This window comes from Medicago sativa, chromosome 8, assembly GCF_051527215.1.
Source record: "Medicago sativa cultivar Bolivia chromosome 8, Bolivia_mono, whole genome shotgun sequence".
Classification (NCBI taxonomy): Eukaryota; Viridiplantae; Streptophyta; class Magnoliopsida; order Fabales; family Fabaceae; genus Medicago; species Medicago sativa.
Genome location: NC_140756.1, coordinates 14,123,765 through 14,142,796, shown reverse-complemented (window position 1 = coordinate 14,142,796; position 19,032 = coordinate 14,123,765). Strand labels below are relative to the sequence as shown.

Sequence of the window (19,032 nt, the reverse complement as noted above, 5' to 3'; positions counted from 1 at the left end):
TTTATTTTTTTAGACTGAATAATCAAGTTGTTAGTTAAAGGATAAATAATGTTATATATCAATTTTCTTTATAAAAAAATCTAGTCAGCAAAACTCTCACATTAAGTATAGAGAAGTGGAAAATGGTATGTGCTAGAACACGCATCCCAATATATCAAATATCTCAACTTTTTTTAACTTATGATTATGAATGATATACAATATATATGATGTATAAAAAAACGATATAGATAAATATACAAACACAAATACTGCCTAATAATTAGGAGATGATATAGTTTTTTTAACTCATTTCCTACCTGCATAAAATTACTAACTACCTATATATATATATATAAATTAAATATAATACTAATATAGTAACTACTAATTATGCATGATGCCTTCAAAAAAAAAAAACTACTAATTATGCATGATACATACTAATATATAAACGTAATTAATTTGCTCAAAAAAACATAATTATTAATTTATATAACATATATAAGTACATATTTAAGACTTCATTCGATCACGTTTATAAGTAAATATTTATTTATTTTATTAATTGAAAAATTCATCGGTCTAAAAAATAAATATTTGTTTATAATAGTGATCGAATGAGTAATATTTAGTAATATATATGATACACGTATCAGATTAGCAAAATGAAGGATGTCATTTCACATAATGCGTTTGTTTATACCTTTCCGAAACTTTTGTTTTTGGCATATCATCATCGAAGTATTAATGGGAAACATCTTGGTAGTTATGGAACCAATAGACCAACGCAAAACACACTTTGTCTTTGAAACGCAAAAGAAAGACCCAAACATGTGGTTCAAATAAAAAGATAACTAATGGGAAATTAAGCTAAATTTAATGATATATTTTACCCATAACATATAAGTGTTTTTTAATAATATTTGTAGTAGCATAGGATTCATGTTCTTGACAACGATCAAATTATTGATTAACATAACTATTGACAACCATATTCTCATTCATATATTTGCATGTGTTTTGAAATAATTTTTAAGTGCTAGCTAGCTCACTATATATACACACACGTGTAAAATTAATCACACTTATAAAGAGTCGTATTGATTGATATATGAACGGTTAATTTGGTCTCTAGTTGGATGTAATTGTCGAGTATCCATATGAAGCATAAAAGATACCTAAGTCAATTATGAAGTCCATTTTCATGGATTCCACATTTCCATCATATACCAAATTCGTTTTCATAGGTTGCATGTAAGATATATTAAAGAAACAAAGGTTACACACTTACACTTGTAAGATACTTGTATGATGCCCAAGATAACGTTGCTAAAAATAGAATAACACACACATGGGAAAGAGTTACAAGACTTACTATGAACAATCATGCTGAGATATTGAACCAATTCTTGTCTACCACTTTGTTTATCAAAAAAGAAAGAAGAAATATCTTGTCTACCACTCACACACATAGCGAGGGGTGTTAAAACTCTCTTTAACACATTCCTCCTAATATTTTCATTTTTTATTGATCGAAATTTAAATGAGTTTTTGTTAAGGAAAAGGTCAAATTAAATTATTAAAACCAGAACTTAAGAGCACAAGATATTTATAGAGAAAAAAATTTATTTAACCCTAGATTCATCATATAAGGCGAGAAAATAGTTTATAAGGTGAATTTAGTTTCAAATCGAATTCTAAGATAGTACTAGAGTCTAATAAATATCATTTGGATCAAGAAATTTAGTCATGAGTGTGAGATGTGTGTTAAGAATTTCAAATCATATGAAATAAGACGTTAAAATGACTTTATAAGTAGGGACAATTGTCACTTTACAATATAATTTTGTATGGATTGAGTTATATCCAACCCCAATTATAAGACTATTAGACTTTTATATCCAACCCAAAATATGCTTGTAAGATACCACCACCTATAAATACACGTCATATCTCATTCAATGTGGAACTCTAAACATATTCGAGTAGTTTAATAACTCTAACCTAATAGTGGTTGTGGTCATTGGTTCAGACCCACCACCGCCCCCGTGAATCCAGTCCAACCTGCGGGAAATGAACAATGGCCCAGCCTCTGCCAATTTTTGAAACGGTTTGGTTAGATTTTGAGTTTTCGGGTTGATCAGGTTGGTAAATAGGGATCGGTAAAACCAAAAATCTACATGAAGATGAAGATTAAGAAACCCAAAAATCCACATGTAATCAAAAATCCAAACAATAAACCCTAGAAAATGGAGATGAAAATTCAAGTAGTATAAGACGATGAATTCGATGAAAAAGAAGACGATGATTTAGAGTTAGAGAGAGATGGGGGAGTGTGTGGAAGACAATGAAATTGAATTTGGGTTACGATTTAGAGGGGGAGAGAGAGAGAGAGAGAGAGAGAGAGAGAGAGAGAGAGAGAGAGAGAGATGGAAATGGAACCCTAAAATGAGAGATGAATGAATTTCGGTTACAATTTTTCGTTGAATATGTAGTGCAACCTTGACTTCATTTTTTTTGGATTAAAATTGGGTTGAAATGGAAAAACTTCTCATCAAAATTGGGAGAGAGAGCACGACATGGAAATGGAACCTTAAAATGAGAAATGAATGAATTTCGATTACAATTTTTCGTTGAATATGTAGTGCAACCTTAAAATTGGGTATGTGCTACGTCTAACTATAATGATAATATTAATATACTAGGTTCGGAAAGGTTTGATTTCTAATTGCCCCCTTTTAACCACTAAGGCCCAACTGTAATAAATCGTATGTATCATAACTCTCACCCATTTTAACTCGTGAAACCGATCAAACTGAACTGTTTGCTTGTTGAACCATCATATTTAGGTGGGTTTGATCGGTTCAATGTATTGTGTCACCCTTATCTGATAGCATGTTGATACCCCCAATAGATTTTACATAGATTTTAATATCATCTTAAAATTTTAAGTGCACTTAACTCTACTCTAGTGAGAAACTCTACAATTTAAGCCAAAAAGATAGTATAATGAGAGGATGTATATATTAAAGAAGTGTTGTGAATATTTCTTCATTAATTTATATATTATATAGTGGTTTCCACAAGAAAGAGGGAGATGTGAAATTGGAATAATTAACTTTTCCCTTTATGAAAAAGAAAGAGATGCATCGATCAGCCTCAAGTGACACCTCTCCACACTACAAAACACTTTGCTAAGGTTGGGTTGGTAGCCATTTTACATGCCTCCATCATTTCTTTAACTTGGCTTCAAATCGTGGGTCACCCCCACAACCTTTGCTTCAATCAAAACAAATATATTGCTTTGGCCCATTTTGATCGTTTCCTCAATACATCCACTTATTAAAATTCAAGCATGACTGCTCCTTCTTGCCTATCCATTCAACTATTGTTGCACGATTTTCATATAAAATCATTCTAAATCATTCTAAATTCCATGCTTCAATATTTATCGATTTATTTCTTAATTGGATATCTATTAACCAACAAAGTAGTTTGCAAAAGCCCAATGATTTACTCCTATAAATTAAATTATTCTTTGGATATTTTTGCTCTCGTCATCAAAATTAGTTAGAGCAACAAAACTTACCTAGCTAAAACCAAATTAAGACATGTTTGTGATATAAACACTCATAATTAGATGCTGATTATTATGAGGAAAAGGATAAGCTCTGAACAAAAGAGAGTGTATGATTACACTAGCTAGGGAAAACCCTATTATGTGGGTTCTCATATCCATTAGAATTGGTAAGGTATAGTGTCAATTTTAACTTCATTAAGCCGACAATTTTTTGCTTCTAAATGTAACTTCCACAATGGAATAGTACTAGATAGATTCATTAGCCATAAACCATTATTGTTTTTCCATTATTGTTTTTCATTTGTTCAACACCATAGTTAGGGGTGGGAATGAGCCAGGCCTAGCCGGGCTTTGGTTAAACAGGCTAGACCTATTTGAAAAAACTAAGGCCTAAGCATTGGTCTTTTATCTGTCAAAGGCTTTATTTTAAGTCTGACCTGACCTTTTTAAAAGCCTGGTCTGACTTATTAGCCTGTTTAAAAGCCTAGTTTGGGTTGTGTGTACCGTGTGTTATCTTTTAATTTTTGGTGGTTGGTAATTGGTGTGAGTAACTCTTGCCTCGTTAGATGAAGTTCATCTGATACATGAGGGAAATACCAAGAGTTGTGTTGTATCCCAAATACAAAAAAACAAAAAAAAATTGAAATAATAATAATTGTGGTATGAGAGTTTGAATGATCAGTAATTCTTTTTGATATATATAAATATAAATAATAAATGTGAAAAAATGTAATATACTTATATACGGGCCAGCCTGATAGGCTTGGTAGACTTTTTTATAAGCCTAAGCTCTGCCTATTTAAATAAATAGGCTTTTTAAAAAGCTCAAGCTTGACCCATTTATTAAACGAGCTAGGCCGAGCCGGGCTTTTAGTAGGCCGAGCCATAGGCCCCTGGCGGGTGGCCTGGCCTATTCCCACCCCTAACCATAGTATTAATTAATATTATAAACAGTACTACCTCCGTCCCAATTTAATTGACACAATTTTGTTTTCACACATATTAAGAAAAATGTATAAATAAAGGGGAAAGTGGAATATATTGTATTGGGAATGATAAAAGTAGTATTATTTAGTGTTATATTGTATTGGGAATGATGAAAATTGTATTGAAAATTGAAATGAGTCAGTTATTTTGGGACATATTTTTTTAGAAAATGGGTCAGTTATTCCGGGACGGAGGGAGTAGTATGTATGAACGAAGCCGACACTATTGAATACTAAATGTGTGAACACCTCTTTCAACTGGAATTCAAACATATATATTCGTCCCTTCTTTTAGATTCAATCCTCGTTTGTTGTATATGTCATTTGTTACGTTCACCAAAATAAATTAATTGTTTTTCCTCTTGGACAATTATACTTTGTTTCCACTCATTTTATTAGTTATTTTTGGATAAAATTCACAAGAATCCTCCTACAAATAGTAATCATATGCCCAGACCAAACTTCTTATGGGATTTATTTTTCACTATAAATTGAATAAAACCTCTCACTAAGAAGTGTGCATAGTGCATGTGCATACATATTATTCTCTCGAAACCACACCCAAAAAAAATGGATGAGATTATAATGCACTTAGGGTTCATCATGTTAGTATAGAATAAATAAAGGAAAATATTAAGATCATGCTAACTTATGTACTTAAAACATAAGTGTTAAAAATCTAAAAATGAAACTAAAGTATAAGTTTTGAATTGAAAAAATAAATTTTAAACTTTTAAGATAATAAATGTACAAAATTATACCGTTTAACTTGTGCTCTAATATATCCTTTATATTAGGGCACAAGTTAGCATTTTTCTAAATCTAAATATTAAAACTATTGGAGTACTAGTATCATGCACTAGTTATATTATACTCCCTCCGTCCCGGAATATCTGACTCATTTACTAAAAAAAAGTGTCCCGAAATAACTGAGTCATTTCAATTTTCAATACAACTTTCATCATTCCCAATACAATATAACTCTAATTAATACTACTTTCATCATTCCCAATTCAATATATTCCACTTTCCCCTTTATTTATACATTTTTCTTAATCTGTGTAAAAAACCAAACTGGCTCAGATATCCCGGGACGGAGGGAGCATGGCTTATTTGTACGTTAGCAATGGCATTAAGTGTAAACACCAAAAGCAAAGATGTTAGTCATGATCATAATGAGCTCGAGATTCTTTGAGGAAGAAAAAGCACAAATTAAAAGCCTAGGGAACACCCTGGAAGAAGAATTATTTGGAACAATTAGGATAGATAGATAGCAACTCCCTTGTTTGAAGGGTCAGTACCTGAACGTGCACTAGTCCTTTAAGATGGGACACATGATGCAATGAAAGAGGGTCTAAAGCTCTATAAAGAAGGGTATTTTCCCCTATAATTGTAGGGTTTGAATGAACATGTGGATTCAGATTTTGATCAACCAAAAGGGATCGGTGACCTATAAAAATATCTATTACTGTACTATACAAAAGATAAAGGATACATCAATCCCGAGGAATGAACTAATGTATACATATATACAAATTTAAAGTGAATCTATCTACCTAGCTACACTCTCTTTTTGTTTTCAGCTATGAGAATAAAAGTGCAAAATCGATTTCTGTTTTTTGCTTTTTAATTTATTCTTTTTCTGCTTTAGAAAAAGAAGGGAATGTGATTGAGAAATGGAATGTTGTTTTATAATTCAAAAATTGTTTGGCAGAATGAAGTGTATTAGTATTAGGGAAAGTCCCTAAGAAAAACCTGTTTTCAACTAATTGGGAGACATTTGAGAAAATTTCTTGAGTAGAAATATTTCATAGTCCTTATATACTACTACTTTGAGTCAATAAAAATTGATTTATTTGGTTGGATCAATAAAAATTGATGTATTTGATTCAAATAACTTATATACCAAGCATGTCATATCTCAAAGCTTTGATCATCCACAATGGTCCTTCATATCGAAAGAAAAAATCATCCACAATGATGATTCTAAAATAGTACTTAATCTTTAAGAATTGGAGCCAAGTAGATACACTCTTATTGTGGATATTAGTCAAAGAGTACTCTTTTTTTACAAGAATAATTCGAAGAGTACTTACAATAGAGCAAACCCTAAATATGTATTTAAGTGGATTTTACATGTACACTTCATTTATTTATATTTTTTTTCATATTAGTATCTATTAAGAATTTTATCTCCCTAATCTTAGCACCTCTACAAATTTTATTAAATGGTCCCACCAATAATTTTACGTCATTTCAAAGTAACTCATTTACTATAGGTAAATTGGTACTCTCCCATTCCTTATTAATTTTTTTTCGTAGGAAAAAAATATATGTTCCTATTTATGTGGCGTTTTAAAGTTAAATGTAATATTAACTATTATTTTGTCAATAATACTCTTCACAATTTAAAAAAGTTAAGAGTGTTATAGAAGAAGGATAAATAATTTCATCTAAACTAACAAAATTTGTTGATTTTTTTTTTAGTATGTGTAAACAATCATAAAACAACAATTTAAAAGGATTGAGAGAGTGTTTATTTTATTTATAAAGCTAAAGCATGAACCCCAAGTACAAGTTAAGAGAGAGTGACTATGCAAATATTACGACCAATTAGGTATCATGCATTCTAACTTTCCTATGAGATTAGTTATTCAGGACTAATGCTTAATAAGTAAAACAGTGTCCATTAGGAATGCAATAAATCAGCAAAAATATCTCACCTACTCTCTTTTGCTTTCATGAATCGTGTATCACATTCATGGGTGAATAGTAAAGACGTGAACTTATTGATTGGACCTATTTATGTCCAAGTTACTTAATTGAAAAAGTAATAATGATTAGACAAATTAATTCTCAGAATTGTGAATATTAATCATCATCTAATCTTACAATTTAACGAAGACATCCTTGAAATTGTAACACGTTGCTTAAAAGGGTCCCTCCATTAACCTCTATCATGTATAGATTAGACTATGAAGTCATTGAGGTCAAGGGCCTACTTGCATATGAATGAGGTAGTTTTTTTTGCTACTCCAATTTTTTTTATTGAATAAGTATGCATGTTTTTATATTTAGTTCTCTCAACTTCAAGTTCATTAGTCCAATGAGATGAGATACTATATCAACAAGTTTGTTTCTGCATTGGTCCATTATTCGCAGAGGTATAGATAAAATGGAAAATGCTATTTAAAGCGAAACGACCATCCCAGTTAATGTTTCACGATGCATGTGACATGTATGCCACTCATTCACTATTTTATTATTTCCATCTTTTTCTTCCCACCTCCAGTGATATCCGCTCAAAACTGCTTTTTATTGGCTTGTTTTCATTTGTGATCAATTTAGAATAATTCTTCTCGTTGTGTATAGCATTGTTGTAATAAAATATTTATTTTACACTACATCTTTACATTTTATCACCTCATAAAATTTATGATAGCTTCTTCATTGATTGCAGTGGTACATTAAATGAATCTATCACACCTTCCACGAAGATTCCATAGCACGGTAAAGACATGTTAAATCTGCGATGATGTGGCATTGAAATGATATCCATGATAAAGGCCACTTTTAATTTGAAATGAGTAAAAAATAGCGAATAAACTAAAATTTCATATAGGGTCTAAACCCCAAAACCACAAATGAGAAATTAAAGTAGGAGGGTGGTCGGTTCAGATAACAATGGGTATCCATGGATACATGTGGTATGATATTCGTTCCCACCCCATTCGTCTGGTCAGATGAGACAAACGATTCACCCAACTCAGGGGCGGTTCTAAGGCCCGGCGAGTCCGGGCACTCGCCCGGGCTCCAGCCCAAATTTTTTTGCAATTTCTTATGTAAATCCCCTTGAATTTCTTATATAAACCCCTATAAATTGGGCAATTTCTTTAAAATTTTTATTATTTGCTTGCAATTTCTTATGTAAACCCCTATAAATGTATTGCAAATTTTTTTCGCCCGGGCTTTATAAAAATACTGGCTCCGCCACTGACCCAACTCACATCGAAGATGCCAACCCATCTACAGCCTTATTAGCCTCCCGATAGACATGCCAAATATTGACTTTCAAACAGATAAACCATTTTGAATGAACAAAGTCAAGTGATGCTTTGTATGTATGATCCATTTCTAGACATTATTGGTAGACATGGCAACAATACCCGTCCCCATGGGTACCCGCCCAAACCCACCCCGATTTGACGGGTTTTCCCCGCTTTGACTGGGTTTGGGTATGGGTTTGGGTTTTCCCCGATTTCAAAACACGGGTATGAGACGGGTAACGGGGTTATATGTACCCACCCCGAACCCATACCCATACCCGTCCCAAATGTAAAAAATTATTTTTTTTACCCCTTTTTATATAAATAGAAACACAATCCTAGATCATGTTATGTTATTTGGTTTAATAATTCCCATGTTATAAAAATTGCCTTTGATTTTTAAAGGAGCAACCAAATTATTATGTTAAGGAAATGTTAAAGGGAACATAATGCTTTACAAAATTGCCATTGGGGTTGGAAAAAAAAACTTTTTTTTATTAAAAAATAATTCACTGCGGGTACGGGGATGGGGATGGGATCCCCGAACCCGTCGGGGACGGGGATGGGGTTCGATTTCTCATCCCCGTTGGGTATGGGTAGGGTAACGGGTAAGTATATGAGAATAGGGTATGGGGATGGGGAAGGTAAAACCCGTCCCCACCCCGCCCCATTGCCATGCCTAATTATTGGACAACACTAGATATAATTTCCATTTTGTCAGTTGTGAATTGTGACCATATATTAACTGTAATTTCACCTTTATTCTATGATCTGTTACAAACATAAGAAATGGACAATTGTGGCAAATTTTCAATCTAAGTGATATTATCATGTTTATTTTGTTTGAAATTGGCATGAAAACATAATGATTAGTGACTTAGGAAGATTGTTATCGTCCGAGAATGTGCAACCTGGCATTATCTGAGATTTGACTTTCTTCAGTTAAAACTCAGGATGATTCCCAAACATACTGCATATAAAGGACACTGAAAATGTGATGGCTCAATGCATTAGCGAGAGAGAAAAACCATACGATATTCATTTCACAACAAAAAAAAAACTGCGATTTTTCTATATCTACTTCCGTCTGTAATTCACAAACCGGTTAAAATTCAGCCTTTTTTTTTTACTAATCCCCTCCCCCCTTCAGAAATTTGTTGTCCAATTGAGGTGACCCAATTGAGGTTGCTGATATGCACCAACTTGTGCTCCAGGAGCAGCTCCAGCCACTCCAACATTGTTTCCCATTGCTGGTCCTAAATGATGAGGACTAGGCATAGGAGCTTGTTGTGGAGGAGTGTGGTACATGCCGGGAAACTGCATGTGAGAAGATTGAGCTGCAGCTGCATTGAAGTTAGCATGGCCAGCGTGTGAAGGCATGAATGGAGCAGCGTGCGGTGATTGCCCTGGCATGTTATAGTATTGAGGAGATTGCATTCCAGAAAGATCTCTTGGATTCTGTAACCATATTTCTGATGTCTCAGCCTGTGAAATGGATAAAAAATAAAAAGTGAACACCAAATAAATTATCTGCAATATAGGGTCAGTTCGAATTAACTGATTTGAACTTAAATATTGGAATAAGCACTTATTGTTTGGTAGACCTTATGGAAACAGCTTATGACATATCGATCGATAAGTAGTTTTCAGAACTTATTTCCATAAAGTTTTCAGAACTTCTTGTTATAGAAATTGCGTATACATAAGCACTTATATTTGGATTGGCTTGTTTGAGCTTATTTAGTGATATAAGCCCTTGTAAGACTGTCTTAGAGAGCTTATTGAAACAACTTATAACATGTCATTAAGCTATTTTCCGCTTATTTCCATAAGCTCCCCAAGATGGCTAACGAAAACAGCTTATATATAAAAACAATTCGACTTTAGTTTCCTTTTGTTTTAGAAATTGATAGCTTATACATAAGCATTTATACGGTAAGTACTTATGTTATAAGAGCTGAAGTTGTTCATCAAAACATGGCCTTAATCCAGAGATAGATATGTTAACGACACATGAGGATCAAGCTTTACCATATAAAGATTGTTTCTAATTAATCAAAAGGTGCTGGCATATTTCTTAAATGTTTCTAATTCTTGACATTCAAACAAAAAAATTGTTTTCTCAAAACATTACAAAAGCACCATACCTGAGGATTTGGGACATAGAGATTATCTTTGTACTTGACTCGAGATGAATCTTCTAAACCTGACGCACCACCAACCACGCCTGGAGCTAACATGGCATACCCTGGATTTGCAAAGTTTTGAAACCCAGTAGGACTACCAGCAGGGACCGGCTTGAATTGCTGAACTCCGTATTTAAGGCCGTTGGCATTAAGATGGGAACCACCTCCAGGCATCAACAAGTAACTGTTGCCGTTTGTTGGATGAGGATAGGGAGCACTGTTTGAATATCCCGGCACAGCCATGGGTGGTACATAAACTGGGGACAGAAACTGACGATAGGGCATTAGATTAGCATAATGTGAAAGATGAACTTGTGGATACATCTGTGCAACTTGATGTTGCTGTTGCTGTTGTTGCACCATCGAGATTGTAGATGTGGGAACATTGTTGGCAGCATGGTGGGAGTTCATAACCTGCATATACCAAAAATATGTTAAAATGAGGCAAGAATTAAAGGAATTAGTTAAGGATAAAAGGACCATAACACTGCCAGCTTGTGTTGCGCGTCGACAAACAGTGCATTCTACTAGGTGCTTTCTTGTTAATTATTAGCAATTTAGCATACATCAAACATTGAACCGAAATATCACCAGTTTTTGTTATGTTCTAACTGTACCTAATGCTACCTAAGATTCATCAGTTGAACTCCCACTGCTCAACCTTAAATGCATATTTAACAAAGAGAAAAGAGTATGTTTGCATAATTGCATATATTCCATTACAATTTAGCAACTAAAGGACTTCAGATACCAGCAATTAAATCACTTCAAATACTTCATTATGTATTTATTAATTATTATACCTCCTGAGGTGGTGAAAGAACCTGCGCTCGTCCAGTTTCATCCATATTAGGTCTAAAATAAGGAATATCATAACCAGTGGGAGGGTCGTAGGCCTGTTTGGAAACATAAACGTGAGAATGAATAAACAACAAAATGCAAAACAGATACATGGCATATGTCATCAAGCAGAAGAGCACCAAATATTCCAATGGTAGAAATAAAAGTAATCACTCACAGAGAAGCTGGGCATGTTGTGAGAATCTTGTTGTGATGCTGGAGCATAGGATGGACTCGTATCACGCAGCAATCCAATATTGCTATAATTGTCAAGATTCTGAGAGCTTGAGGATTCTTTGTTATCAGGCAACTGTTGCTCAGAAGCAGCACCAGATGCTGGAGATTCGGACTCGGAACTTCTAACGTGGTCATCACGTAAATCCACCTGCTTGCTCCCAGAAACATCATCGGTGGACAACTCTGAAGCAGTTACTGTCAAGCTGACATCAAAAATTAAACAAGATCACAACTAGGTTACTGAAAATGCATTTTATTAACAAGATGTCTTTACTAGCAGTTATGAACATAACATATTATCTACACTAAATAAATGCCAACCTTGTGGCCGATTCCCCATTTAAATTTGCAGTAGCTTCTATTAATTGATACTGAGATTGATGCATCAAAGAACCAAGCTCTGTTGCAACTCCAATGGTACCAAAGGTCAGCCGACGGCGATCAGTTTCTGGAACACGAATATGTTGTGCTATGATCACATTTTGATTCTCGTATACACTCATTTGTGAAATTTGATCTTGAAGCTGTGCTGATTTTGATTCTAAATTTTTAGAATTTTCAGCTGGAGATGTAACAGTTTTTTTGGGTGTTCCAATTACTCCAGGACCGTTGCTGTTTGTCTTCAGGCTTGATTTAGGTTTCCACTCCTTATTATGCTGGGAAACTGCAACAGAACTCATCAAAATTCAAAGCCCGCATGAAACAAAATGGTAAACAATAGATTATATGAATACAGAATCGGTAGCTTTTCATATTATCAACAGCATTTAATTTTGAGTTCAACATAGATTATATGAATACAGTTGGACTTCAATTTATCTTTTGTTATAGAAAATAGCTCATATATAAGCGCTTAGAGTATTGGTGTTAAATCAAGCCGTTCATCCAAATAGGGCATTAAGAACAAACGACACAGTTACACTATGCTATACTTTAACTAAAGATCTCGAAGATCGAACGTAAGATTAAAACAATAATTTTGTTGGTGTCAGTTAAAAGATATACCTCTCTGATGTCCCACAAGTTGTTGATGTGCCCTACTATTATACTGATTGTTCAAGGATGGCCTGCTAACAGACATGCCAGAAAATGAGGGTTCAGTAACAATGCCGACAGCTGGTTGGCTAAGAGGTTCAGTTGTTTGGACGGTGACAACCGATTGAAATGAATCTGCAGATGTACCATCTTTTCCAACAATAGAATTATTAGCATTAGAACTACTAGGAGGAAACAACTGTTTCGGTTTGTGATCAGAAGACTGTCTCCGAACACCAACAACCCCAACTTCACGCCTAATGGCTCCAACAACACCCGATGATCTGGAATCAGGAGAGGGCACATGAACTGGATCTGTCGAAGAGGAATACACTCCAACTACAGAACTGGTTGAAGCCACTGTTGAAGAATTTTGATGGATGTTGTCGGGCTTAATTGGTTGCACCCGTGCTGATGCATTCGAAAGCAAGCCTTGCTTGTCATCAGATGTAATTTTTTTGTCGCTAGCATTTGTGGCAGTATCTTTTGAATGTCTAGCATGTGAATCAGAAGGACCATTTAGAGTCTGCTGATTTCTAGCCCCAGATGACCTTCGATTGGTCGAAGCTGCTGACGAGCTGGAACAGAGAAAACAGATTAATTATATACAAAGTTTACTTATCCAATGACCTGAAAACAAATCAAAAGTGACCCGAGACATGCTGCTTTTAAATTATATAAGGTAACTTTAGAAGTCTTACTTTAATAGCCAAGTGCATTAGTTAAAAAAAAAGGTAGCACCATAGTCTTAATGACACCTAAAGTATTTGACTACATTTGATAGAAATATTATTATACAATTGAACGTATGCAAATATTATCCTATCATGAGAGGTTTATCACTTCTCATCATTGGATTCATTTGTAACTGTCTACTCATATCTTTCTATCCGTAGCAGCACATCTTGCATGAGATTAAAAAATTTAAACTTTTCAGTTTGTAGTTTGTACATATCCCTGAACCAAGTTTTACATAATTCTTTTTACAGCAATCTATTAAGCAAATTTCACCCAATAGAACTGCATTCACAGCTCAGGTATACATACTAATCTGTCACCACTAGTCTAGCAGCAGAATCTAACAAAAATCTATCTGTTAGGTCATAAAGTACGGGATGTCCATATATGGACAACTACTGACACTAGATATGCAAATTTGAAGATCAGAGCATACCCCTTTTCAGAAGTGTTTGCAGGTAATTTATCACTGGTAGATGGTGAGTGCTGTTGTGAAGGAGGCTTCACTTCTTTATATATATGATTTACTCTGTTGTCTCTGACAACACGGAACTCTCTGCTGTAACCTGAACAATTGGCATGAATAAAGATCAGCATATATAATAATGCTAACAGAGGTACAATAAGAAAGAAGGAAAAAAAAAACCTATTTTTTTGTCAGAAAACATGATCAATGGAAGTGATACACGTGTTCTGTTACTCAGTTACTTCAATAATAAGATTAGGTAGCTACTTAAAAGGATTAAGTAAAAGGGGTTTGGTAGGAGCGTCCAAAGGAAAACATGTCCAGTTATTAGCTTTAATAGGGGTGAAGGAAATCAGATTAGGAGCGTTCACATCGTACAATTGATTCTTTGTGAGTGAAAAGTGTGAATCCAATAATAGACTTATCTTTTGACTCTTTCTATATTTCTCGCTTAAATTTCTCTAGGTTCCTAACAAGTAACCTGAAAATTCGTAACTGCTGAGAAAATGTAATCTCCCTAAAAACTTCTGATCAACTATGGGATACATTTATGATCAAATACATAAATTTCTCCATTTTCTGTATAAAAAAAAAAAAAAAAATCTTGCTATTCTTTCTATTTTGTAAAAGCTCTACTATCCATTTTCTGTTCAACTTTTATTCTTTTGATTCTTCTTTCATTTCAATTTCCATAGGTTCCTAACAAACACATAAACTAATGAAGATATGCTATAGAAAACCACAGATTAACCATCTGAAGTAGATAACTAAAATATCATCAATAAATTAGTTAACAAATCAAATAGTTTGTCTCTCTAAATGCAGCACAAAAACCAGTGTCCGAAGGAAAAGAAAATCACAACTACAAAGGAAAACCAAAGTTCAACATAGTTTAAATTCCATTGAAATGATGATCATCAATATTAAAAAATTTATCAGAAATTAAAACATGTCCAAAAGATTTAACATTTGCATTGACATTTTACATGTAGAAAATAGATACTTATGACAGTTATGCAAACTAGGACGTCATATTTTGAACCCATAAATAGATGCAAGATAGGAATATTACTGGGTGGATTTCGAGAATAGTTTGTTCTTCGAACTCTATGTTCAGCAGGGGTGTGGAAATGCATTCCTTGACCACCATTTTCAGGATGCCTTCTGGGTTCACCCGAACCCTTCTCAGGATGCCTTCTCGGTTCACCCGAACCCTTCTCAGGATGCCTTCTTGGTTCACTTGAACCCTTGTTCTCAACATTATGTTCAGAAGGGTTGTGGGATTGCGGTCCTTGACCACCATTCTCAGTATGCCTTTTTGGTTCACCCGAATCCCTGTTTCCAACATTATGCTCAGAACGGTTGTGAGATTGCGCTCTTTGACCACCATTGTCAGAATGCCTCCTTGCTTCGCCCGAGCCCGTATACCCAGCATTATGTTCAGAAGGTTTGTGGGATTGCTGTCCTTGACCAACATTCTCCGAATGCCTCCTTGGTTCACCCGAACCCCTGTTCCCAGCATTATGTTCAGAAGGGTTGTGGGATTGCGCTCTTTGACCACCATTGTCAGAATGCCTCCTTGGTTCACCCGAACCCCTGTTCCCAGCATTATGTTCAGAAGGGTTGTGGGATTGCGCTCTTTGACCACCATTGTCAGAATGCCTCCTTGGTTCACCCGAACCCCTGTTCCCTACACTCTGATTCACATGATTCTGATTCTGATTCTGCAACAAGAGATATTTGTTATTAGATTACAGATAAGAAAACCACAGCTCTTTAATGTGTTACCATAGAACCAATAAACATCGTTAAAATTACACAAGAGGCAATACCTCCTTCTTTCGATCTCTCCTTCTCTTCACCTCATGGAATGGATCTGAATAACAAAACACAATGTACATTAGGAGAACACAAATCCAAACAATCATTGCATAATTTTCTTTCAAATTAATCTGAGACATTGCAACTCAAAAACTAATTTGAACCAAACAAGCAATCTGACGTCATCAAACATATGGTTTTCAAAACATAATGATCTAGATACATAGCCGAAGGCGTACACCGCTTCCTAATCATTGCACACTATTGCATAGCAACAGCAATGGACACTCAAACTCGATAAATAACTAGCATTCTTAAACCGATTATTCAAAACATAATGATCAAGATACATAGCCTAACTTGTACACCTCTTCCTAATGCAATAACCATTAACCACGTAATGAAAATGATTGCATTTAAAATATTTGCATTACACCATACAATGTCGATGACTAATGGAAAAATGAAGCTAATCATCTATGAAGCACGAACACCGGACACAGACAATAATATTGATGAAATTTTGAGAAAATGACATAATTTAATGTAATTGCAACACTGACACGTGGTGATCGGGCCACGCTACAGAGCTAAGCATTCCTCCCTCAAATCATTGGCAACAACAAACAAAGAGATAAACGGAAAAGGTTCCGGAATAACCTAAAAACCAACACTTTATGACCTATGACACTATAATGAAGCTAATCGTTCAACCCTAAAATCATTGGCAACAACAAACAAAGAACCTCATTAATCCAGGATCAATAAATAAACCAACAAAAGTCAAAATAACCTAAAAACCAACACTTTATGACAAATTACATTAAAATGAAGCAAATCATTCAACCCTAAAATCATTGGCAACAACAAACAAAGAACCCCCATTAATCCAAAATCAATAAATAAACCAACAAATTTCAAGATAACCTAAAAACCAACACTTTATAACATATTACAATTACACTAAAATGAAGCAATCATTCAACCCTAAAATCATTGGCAACAACAAACAAAGAACGCCCATTAATCGAAAAATCAAGAAATAAACCAACACAATTTCAAAATAACCTAAAAATCAAAACTTTATAACATTTCACTATAATGAAGCTAATCATTAACCCTAAAATCATTGGCAAAAACAAACAACAAACCCCATTAATCCAAAATCAATAAATACCAACAAAATTACAGAATAATCAAAAACCCACATTTTATAAGACAAAAAAAAAAAATTTAAGAAAAAAAACCATAACCCACAAAAACCCAACCTTGGTTAAGCAATTTCTGAGTAGTTTCATTAGGATCCATGTTAGTTTCCTTGAGAGCAACATAGATATCAGCCTCAGAATGATTGCCAACAATTTCCTTAATGGATTGAATAGTTTTACGGACTTTAGCAGACAACAAGTGGGTTCCAGTGCCACTACCACCACCTTCCGTTCTTGAAGCAGGGACCATTTCAGCGAAAACTAAAGGGTACCCAGATGAGAAATCACGAAGGAGAATGAGAAAAAACAAAACTTTATGATGAATCAGTGAAAAAGATTTAAAGGGTGGTTGGGATTTTGGGATTAGGGTTCTTAGAAAGGAAAATGATAGCGGCTTTGAGAAGAACAAGCGAAGCGACAGAGTGAGGGTTTTGAAAACCTTTGACAAATCACGTTTTATGTGTTTTGAGGGAAAATAATTATGTCATTAATGTTTTTTGATTGGTTAGTGGAAATTTGATGGGTTGATTAAAATACTATAATACCCTTTGGTTAATCCATTAATTTTAATTTAAGATTTTACTAATTATAAATTTATAATTATAATAATAATAAAGTGTCAAATTAGTCAAAATAATAATAATAATAATAATAATAATAATAATAATAATAATAAACTTTTTTTGTGATGATAATAATATTAATAATGAGTGAATCATCAACTTCGTCGTTGAATTTTCACGGGTCGGCCAAATGCATCTCTCAATTTTGCGAAATATCAACTTAATCCTTGAATTTGTTAAATGTCAATCAAGTTAGTCCTTCTGTTCAAACGGACAATTAACGGGGCTGACGCGGTCGTTAACCTCTCACATGTCAGACGCCACGTAGGCAGGGACTAATTTGGCGAATAATAACAAACATTTCAAAGGACTAAATTGATTGATTTGCAGAAAATGTTTTAGCTTTCTTCCCAAACGGCTCTTTCCTTCCCCAACGGCTCTTTCTTCCCCAATTGTATAAAACTGGAATCCTAGTTACACAATCTGCAATCTACACTTTAAATTCACCAAATTTTCCTCCAATAATAAGTGGTCTAGTTCTTCCCCTATTCAAAAATCTTCAAACCCTAATTTTTTCATATTGAATCTGAAAGCCAAAATCCTCAAAAATTCTTGAAGCAAAACTATTGAAATTGAATCTGAAATGATAGGGGGTGAGAATATGGGAAAAAACAGTTATGAAAGTCGAGCTTCATCTTCAAGCTCCAAGATTAATGGTGATGTGAGAGTGCTTGAATGTTGGTGTCCTATAATTTGTGTTGTTAGAAAATTCAATACATCAAAAAACTCAGGAAGGTCATTCTATGCTTGCCCTATGCCAAAGGTTTGTTTAACTATTAAACATGTGATATCATCTTGGTTTGAACAACACATGACTATTTCGAATGTTCTTTTGTATAGGATGATGTTGAAAATTGTTAATTTTTTGTTTGGGTTGATGAAGCTGGAGAACTAGAATACTTTGAAAACAATGGAATTGGTGCTGGTCATGGAAGAAAGACGAGATTGATGGAGAAGGTTCAGTCCATAGTTAAGGCTAAGGCTAAGGAAAGTGGCAATGAAGAGGTTTGGGGAGTAAGGTTGATGGACAAAGTTGAGTGTGTAGGAATTGAGCTTAGGTTGATTAAGTTTGTGATGGTCATAATTTGCTTGTTTGAGGTTTTTAACATGGCATTGTATTGTTTTAGGCGTGTGTAAAGTTCTAATGAAAAGAGGTTGAAGATGATTCAGAAATGCAACCTTTCTGTAATAACATTTCCATCAAATTAGTCCCTGAATTATTTTTCTATCTATAAAATAGATCCATACGTTATATTAAAAACCCATCAAATAAGTCCCTGAATT

At 34.2% G+C, this 19,032-nt stretch overlaps 1 protein-coding gene across 1 annotated transcript; it reads right to left on the bottom strand.

Moving 5' to 3' along the window:
- Window positions 1–9,571: 9,571 nt before the first annotated feature.
- Window positions 9,572–17,555, bottom strand: LOC146897175 (dentin sialophosphoprotein, putative (DUF1296)). The gene is made up of 10 exons (XM_085738129.1): window positions 17,186–17,555; window positions 15,929–15,972; window positions 15,169–15,820; window positions 14,067–14,196; window positions 12,863–13,470; window positions 12,179–12,521; window positions 11,799–12,060; window positions 11,584–11,676; window positions 10,742–11,194; window positions 9,572–10,079 (listed from the first exon to the last, which is right to left on the bottom strand). Exons 1-10 carry the CDS (start codon window positions 17,373–17,375, stop codon window positions 9,741–9,743), a joined length of 3,114 nt encoding a protein of 1,037 aa, XP_085594255.1. The 5' UTR covers window positions 17,376–17,555; the 3' UTR covers window positions 9,572–9,740.
- Window positions 17,556–19,032: the final 1,477 nt, after the last annotated feature.